Raw genomic sequence first — 7874 nt, 5'->3', positions numbered from 1 at the left:
GTTTCGACTTTCTATTTATTTTTTTTCCACATTCAGAGGGAATTAAAAAAAAAAAAAAAACGACATCCCGAGCGACTGAATGAACCTCGAAGAGAGATTGTTTTTCTCGTTGTTATTTAGCCGCGACGTGTTTGTTTTTTTTTTTTTGTTTTTTTTTTATCGGCTTCATTAGCGATAACGAGTGAAGGAAGACGCGTTTAAAAAGAGTTTTGTGTTTTCTACGGATTTAAAAGTAGCTGCAGCAAGTTTTATCTTTCTGGTCTAACTGATCTTTGGGAATATTAGCTTCGTGGTCGTCTTGTTTTTGCGTGTGTTGTTTTTTTTAGCGTCGCACTTGAGTGTAAATGCGCTAGCAGCAGCTGGAGGGGGGTGGAGGGGGGGTGGAGGGTGGCGTTGTGGTCGTACTTTCTATGTACGATGTGACTGAACTTTTTAAGCGGATCTTAAGTTTGATATTTTAACATTGTGAATGTGTGTGGGGGGGGGAGGGGGGCTGGGTACCCCCTCCCCCTCCCCTCCCCCCCGACTGTTCTTACTCATTCCAGTAAATGTCGGTGGGTCGTGGGTTTAAGGGAGGGGGGGGGGGCGTTTGGTTTTTCCACCAGCAGTGGGTGGGCGGGGTGTGGGGGGGGGGGGGTTTGGATTTGTGAACCAGGGTCGGAAAAAGACTTTTGTTTCTCGTCTTTCTCTTATTTATTTGACGTCTTCGCGGATGTCGTCGTCGTCGTCTGCGAGCCGCGACGCTTCTATGAAATGTTTACCCGAGAAAAAAAACAAAAACACTTCGCCCTCTGAAATGCTCGTCTCCAACAAGAGTGTCCTCTTCAGGCCTCGGTACTGTCCTCCATAAAAGACCTTTTTATTCTGCTGCAGGGGGAATTTCCACTGGCTTTTACCGTTTTTTTTTTTTGTTGTTGTTTTTGTTTTTTAACTTCCCGAGCACAAACTAAAAACTTTTTTTGTTTGTTTGTTTGTTTTGCAAACATTTTGTTCACAGGGTTTCACTACGGCTAGCCTGTTTAATAGCGACACTTCACAAAAACTGTAAAAGTCTACTCGGTATGTGGTGGGCGGAGTCTGTTTAAAGCAGCGATATTTAAGTGTAACTTCAGTATTTGAATGGCCTGAGGCTGCTGGATGAAATGTTGTTTTTTGTTTTTGTTTGTTTTTTCTGAACGAGCTGCTTTTTATAACATTTTCAGCAATAACGAGGACAGAATGTCTTTTTTTTTTTTTTTTTTTTTTTTAAAGAAGATATTTCCATAATGTTAAATCAGGAGTGCTTTACAATAACGTCAGACCCGGTTTCCTGTGAATCACCACTCGGAGGACTTTCTTTTTTTTTTTAATGTCACAGTTCAGAAAGCGTGTCGAATCATTTAGCGTGGTGTCTCCCAAAGACAGCTGTGTTCATCTGGTATCTTTAAAAAAAAAAAAAGGGTGTGCCACAGTTACTGAAAGTCCCTGTTAAAATGGACCGGAACAGGGGGGCACCAGGTGGGTGGGGGGGCGGGGGGGCCGGCCCCAGGTGGGTGGGGGGGCACCAGACTTAACACAGCTGTTTGTTTCGCAGACGAGGATGAGCCAGCTGTATCAGAGTAGTTTCTTTATTTTTTGTCTTTTCATATCTGTAGGTGAATTGCAATACTTGTGTCTATAGTTTCTGAGGTGTCAGGGGTGTTCAGTTTGCAATAAATGGTATATTCTGCTGTGTACAGTTACATTTTTTTTGTTTTTTTTTTATTACAAAAAATTGTACTTGTTTCTATTTTTTGTGTGTGATGGTTTCGAAAAGAACAAAATTATTTTAAAGTGTAAAGGAAATCTTAGTATTTTTTTAGTTTTTTTTTTTTTTTTTTTGTCTTAAAATATTGATGCCGGATTTATTCTTTAAATAAATAAATTCATCTGTGTTACTTTTGTTTTTTTTTGTTGTTTTTTTTTCTTTTTAACGGTAATCGTATTTCTCCTGAGAAATGTCGGGTATCCCCGTAAAACTTTTTCTCAAAGTTTCTAAAAAAAAAAAATTGCAACTCTTAAACGTTTAAATTGAGAGTTTGCCGAATCTAAAAACGCTTCGCTGCCTTTTTAAATGACGACATTTAGAAACACGTACATGTGAAACTGACTTTTAGGGGAATTGAAGGGTTGAATGAGGTCAAAAGAGGAAGTGGTTATTTTTAAGGCAGTGAACTGCAGAAGCAGGAAGTGTCGATGTAGCAGCACAAAAAATCTTTTCAAAGGGACGATTCGACTCGGCGTTGGTATCATAAACAAAACCTTTTATTGGTGCATTTTCAGATCTGTTGTCGGTGACTGGTTTGGTTTTTAGCATATAGTAGTATATTTTACAGAAACAATTTGACCATATTTCTCTTTTTGAAAATAAAATTAAAAAGATAAGAAAAGGTACCACGTAGAGAAAGTCAGATAAACTGTCGTCTTGAAAACCACGCCCGCTTCACGAACTGAAATAACACCGGAGAAGGCCGAGAGTGCAAAAGTCAACAAGATGTTGGTTATTTTCATCCGCATGAGAAATGTTTTTCGTGCACAAATTTAACCGTGATAACCACTTTGCTCAGAAGTCATTGTTGTGGTTAGAAAATACTTTGTTCGCCTCGCATGTCGAAGCCTTTTTCTTTCCTTTCTGCGCACTTTAAAAGGCCAAAACTGTACAATGATGTGAAGTCTAAAATACGACGGTAACACCGTTTTAAAAGAGAATTACGTTTATAACTTGTAGCCCAGTCCGGATCTACTAATGTGGCAGAAGAGTGTCATGGCGAAGCACATCCCCAAGACCTGGAGAGGGGAAACAACACACAAAATGTCGTTATAAATACGGTTATAAAATAGGCAAACTTTTTCTTTTTGTTTGTTTTTTGTTTTTGCCCTCTATTCACAACTTTCCATCAGCTTACCTCGATAATGCAGAGGACGATGACGGAAATCCCGGTGGTCAGGAAATTATCCTCAAAGAAATTCTGCAACGTTATCAAACAGCCCTGCAAAAACGAAGTGTTCGTTTGACATTAAAAAAAAAAACGTCGACGGAAGAGAAAGAAAGAAAAAGAAAAAGCCATTTTCGATACCTTTTTCCAGTACTTGGGCTTCGGGAGGTCGCAATCGGCCGCGCAGCAGGACGGCGGCGGCGGCTTAGGTTTCCAGTCTGTCTCATTATTCACTCCGCAGCACTGAAGCTGAAACAAACCGGAGGAAAACAAAATAAAACGTGGACATCTCGACGTCTGCGACGCGCCGCGTTGCTCATTTCTAAGTTGTACATACGACGGCGGAGAATGAAGCCGTGATATTTTAATAATTTAGTAAAGTCAACGTGAGAACCTGACCATTTTTTACTTCTTTTTTTTTTTTTTTTTTGGTGACTCATTAAAGTATGATTGTCAATCAAACGCGACGTCACCCGTCTAATTTTGGCGTTTTGGGGCGTCGCCGTCTTTCTATTTTGGAGGCGGACGTGACCGTATTTGGGCAACGCTGGGGAGGAGCTTTTATACGGCCACAACCGGGTTTTAAAGCCTCGTTGGGAAATGACGCGTTCAGAAAATGACTCAAATGACCCGTTCATTTCCCAACTTCATGTCTACTCAAAATGCCCACGGGGCTTTTATTTTGAAAACAAGATACAGGAAGTGTTTCAGAGCAAACGGTAGCGGATAAAAAAAATAAAAATAAATAAAATAAACAAGCCTTGTAGTACTCACTTTCTGCTGAACCACATCCCAGTCTCTTTCCACATTTGTGTCGGTTGTGTTCGGGTTGTTTGCTACTTTCAAACCGTTGACGAGGTCCTTCTTCACCAGTTCGCCAATCTAAGGTGAGTTTCGCAGGTTATATACGTAATCCATACGTTCCCGTTGTTACCCCCCCCCCCCCCAGAGCGTTAGGGCTTACCTCCTTCTCGTACACGAGCAGCAGGCACGCCGCCGTCAGCTCCACCAGCATCAGGACGAAGAGCAGCAGGAAATACTGTCAACAGAGTTTTACTGGAGTTTTTAAACGTTGAAACCCCCAAAAAAAACGAAATAAAGGATCATTTCAGCTAATTTTGTTTCGCGATTCTTATCGGGAATAATATTGTATTAAATATGTTGATCGAGCTGTTAAACAAACAACTGAATTATCTCAACCATACTTGGAAAAAGGAGAACTTAAAAAAACGAGTAGTGGATATGGTTTTTGCGACGGTGGTCAAATATTCTTTAAAGGGTTCACCCAAGTTCACCCAAACCTCAACGGTTTTGCTTTCCTTGTGGTGTTCAACCCTTCATGTGATGGTTCTGATTTCGTGGTGCAGGTTTTTGCCTCCATTATTGGTTCAGTTTAATTGCATAAAAAAAAAAATCAAGTCAAGAAAAATGTAAAGAAAAACCTGCAGAAATATGTCTGTCCAGTGTGTGTGTGTGTGTGTGTGTGTGTGTGTGTGTGTGTGTGTGTGTGTGTGTGTGTGTGTGTGTGTGTGTGTGTGTGTGTGTGTGTGTTACCGTCAGCAGGAGGCAGCGGTTCTCCTTGAGGGCGCCGAGGAAGCCGAGGAAGGACACGCAGGTGATGACGATGCCGCTGATCAGCAGCATGTTGGCCAGGTTGAAGCTGGCCAGGGTCGGGGTGAGCGCCGCGAACTTGAAGTTCAACGTCATGTACACGCCGAAGCCGAGCACCACCGCGCCGCATATCTGTCCGGGAGGGGGGGGGGGGTACACAACAAGTAAAGAGCTGCTCGGTGCCTTGCTCAAAGGCAGCGCCCCCCCACACACCCCTCTGGTGGTGTAGCGGAGTACTTCCCTCCAGTACGTCTAATTTTAAAGCGACAAACTTCAGTAAACTTAAATGTCTGTTTGTTCCACTTTAAAGTTTTTATTCCGCTGAGTCACTTTGAGTTGAAGAGACTCAAATATCTTGTATGAATTTCTTAGCTCACAAAATAAGGAAGTGAATCTTCACGTTTTCAATTCCAATGAGAGACGAGATCGTCCGACATCGAGCGGCCTCAGGACATTTACCGACAGCTGTGTCGGTTTAACCTCATTTAAGGAGTCGAGTAAACCATCCGACAGATATTTAATCAGCTGAACTCGATATTTGAAGTTGAAGCAGACAAATTTATTGGATTAAACAGACTACGATAATAAAAGTTAATTTGAAAGAATAATGTTAATAATACCAAATATTTTTACTCAATATACTGATCATTCAAATGTCTAAAGTCACTTGTAGTTAATTATTCCAGACATACAGTATAAGATGCAGTTTTTACAGTGTACTTTAAATAGTTTTACTTTACTACGTTTAGTTAACAAAATAAAACAAAAGCTGTTCTTTGTTCAAAGTGTTTAATTCTCACTCAAACAGCTGAAAATGATCAGTTTCTTCATCTGAATCAAACTTTATAATTGATGTTTATGTCTTAAACCTATTTTGTTTCTTTTTTTAAAATAATTTATAAAAACAATTTAAACTGGCAGCAGGACACGCATTGAATCATTATTCTTGATGTTGTTTAGGATTCATTTCCTTTCTTTCTTTCTTTTTTTTTCATGTTTCCAGAATGCCATTATTTCAGAAAATATTGTACAAATAATTTGCGGTAACTTTCTTCAAAGTCTTTTTTTATTATTATTTATTATTATTTTTTTTAAGAGAACTCTCCACGAACATCTTCGGGGGGTCAAAACAAAAGCAAAAGCAAATGCTGAAAACATTCCTTGAACATTGTGCACTTCGACTGATATAAAGATGTGATTTGTCTCTTTGTAAATAATATCTAAGTTTGTTAAGACATAGTTTTGAGTTGATCTTTTATCTCCTAACTCAACAGATGCTGACGAGTGTGACGCCGGGTGGACGAGGCGATACGTACGAAGCACAGCAAGTTGGCGACACACATGGTGTACTTCAAACACTTGAGGCATCCTTGAGCCATCGTGGAGCTCCGACGACGAATCAGACTCTGCAACAACAAAACAATCCAGATATTATATTTAATCTGCGCCGAACCGAGGAACACCCAGAAGCATCTTTTATTATCATTATTGTTGTCTGTTGTTCTTTGATTGGAACTCGTTACGTTTCCTGTTTGTTATCAAGCTGACAAAACGTCTCGCTTCCTGCATTTCCTCAGTTTACAAGCAGAACAACATTTTATTTTCTCTTGAGCAAACTCGACAAACACTTCACGATTCAGCAAGTTTGGTTTTTTTTCTTCTGGTTACACAACAAGCTGGCTGGTTTACTGTAGAAACCCACACAGTTGCCTCGAAATATAAATTGCGCACTTCTGGGTAAAAGAAAATCTCCCATCCATAAAAAACAACAAAAATCATCCCGTTATTACTTTTTGTAACAAATATTTACTAGAAGAACGATTAATAAAGATTGATGTCAGGATTACATGTCATTTTGATCATATTTGATGTATTTTTTTAGGCATTTAAAGCTCCAAAACGACATTTTGTTTTCACATTTTTACATATTTTATGTTTTCAGATTGACGACTGAACAATTTGGATTCACTTTTGGGTTTTTTTTCAACTCTTTAACTTTTCTTTGAAATATCTGGAGTTTTAACATCAACATTTCTATGATCAAGAATGAATTTTCACCACATCACATCTCAAACATTAAGATAGTCGAATAAAAGTAAGTAAATCAAGTTTTGCTTCCTACCTGCTCAGTAGAAATTGGTTTGCGCTCGTCTCTGTTTTACAGACTTGTGTTGAGTGAAGCTCGCTGCTGTTCACACTTCCCCTACTTGTCACGCTGTGGACTGTTCAGCAGCAGCAAAGTGTCACTTCCTCTTTCACTACATCAGCAACATGGAAAATTGCATGACTGAGAAAGTGCAGCGGGGGGGTGGCAGGTAGCTTCACGGGTCAGAGGACGCACATCTGTGATTATATTTAGACAAAACATTCAGAAATTTAAAAAAAAAGTGGTGAGTGGCTGAGGAAAAACCCTCATGAAAAGACATAAAAGCAAAATGTTTGAAGTGTTGTGCCAGAACCAGAGACGATAAAACCTTAATCATTTTAAAGGTGGGATTTGTGAGATTTGTAGTTTAAAATTGAGCTAAAATGATTCTGAGAATGAGAAGAAATGAGTGTTGGATGTTTTTGATGTCTCTGAGCTGGCTGCATCCTGTCTTGTGATACCTCCCTACACCACCAGGTTACACCACCAGGTGGCGCCAGTGAGCCACTAGAATCCCGTCTGCACGCAGTTCAATGCGACAGGAAGAAGATTTAATAGACTGTATGTAGACGTGTTATTGTATGTTATGTTATTATTATTGTTATAATTACACTGCGTCTAAATATCATGAATGAAATGTGCCTTAAATTATTATTTATTAAGGCACATTTCATTCATGATATAGCCAGAAAATGTCAATAAATAGATATAAATACACAGATTGTGTTTTTATCTTAACTCAAAATCTTCAGAAAATATTTACAGACACAACATAAGTTGTGAGTATATATTAAAGCTAAAAAAAAAAAAACAGCCTAAAATAATGTACACTGTAAAATGAATTATAATGTTAGTTTATTCAGTGGTTAATTTCAGCTTCTGTGTTACACTTTGGTTTGGTTTGGTTTAACATTGGTAGTTAATAATTAGCTACTTAACCTTAATAATTAAAAAATGTAGTAAATAAAGTACCTGAAATGAACCCGAGGCTATCCTGTTGCTTATTATTATCTGATCATACATCATATCAAATCATATCTTATTTTATCGTATCAAATCTTATCTTATCACCGATCACGACCTGACAACAGACTTTTTTTTTTAAACAACTTTTACAGAAACTGTTTTTTTTTTATTTTTAAACAAAAGTGACCGTTTCAGAT

General features: G+C 38.8%; 1 protein-coding gene across 1 annotated transcript; it reads right to left on the bottom strand.

Moving 5' to 3' along the window:
• Positions 1–2261: 2261 nt before the first annotated feature.
• On the bottom strand, positions 2262–6793 carry LOC138622606 (leukocyte surface antigen CD53-like). The gene is made up of 8 exons (XM_069701501.1): positions 6688–6793; positions 5882–5971; positions 4509–4697; positions 3919–3993; positions 3729–3836; positions 3096–3203; positions 2925–3008; positions 2262–2805 (listed from the first exon to the last, which is right to left on the bottom strand). Exons 2-8 carry the CDS (start codon positions 5942–5944, stop codon positions 2734–2736), a joined length of 699 nt encoding a protein of 232 aa, XP_069557602.1. The 5' UTR covers positions 5945–5971; positions 6688–6793; the 3' UTR covers positions 2262–2733.
• Between the last annotated feature and the right edge of the window lie 1081 nt (positions 6794–7874).

This window comes from Brachyistius frenatus, unplaced genomic scaffold, assembly GCF_029030835.1.
Source record: "Brachyistius frenatus isolate BFR_SWC_R1_liver_20210118 unplaced genomic scaffold, ASM2903083v1 Contig_37, whole genome shotgun sequence".
Classification (NCBI taxonomy): Eukaryota; Metazoa; Chordata; class Actinopteri; family Embiotocidae; genus Brachyistius; species Brachyistius frenatus.
Note: the sequence above shows the minus strand (reverse complement) of the source record. Positions and strands in the feature narration are given on the sequence as shown.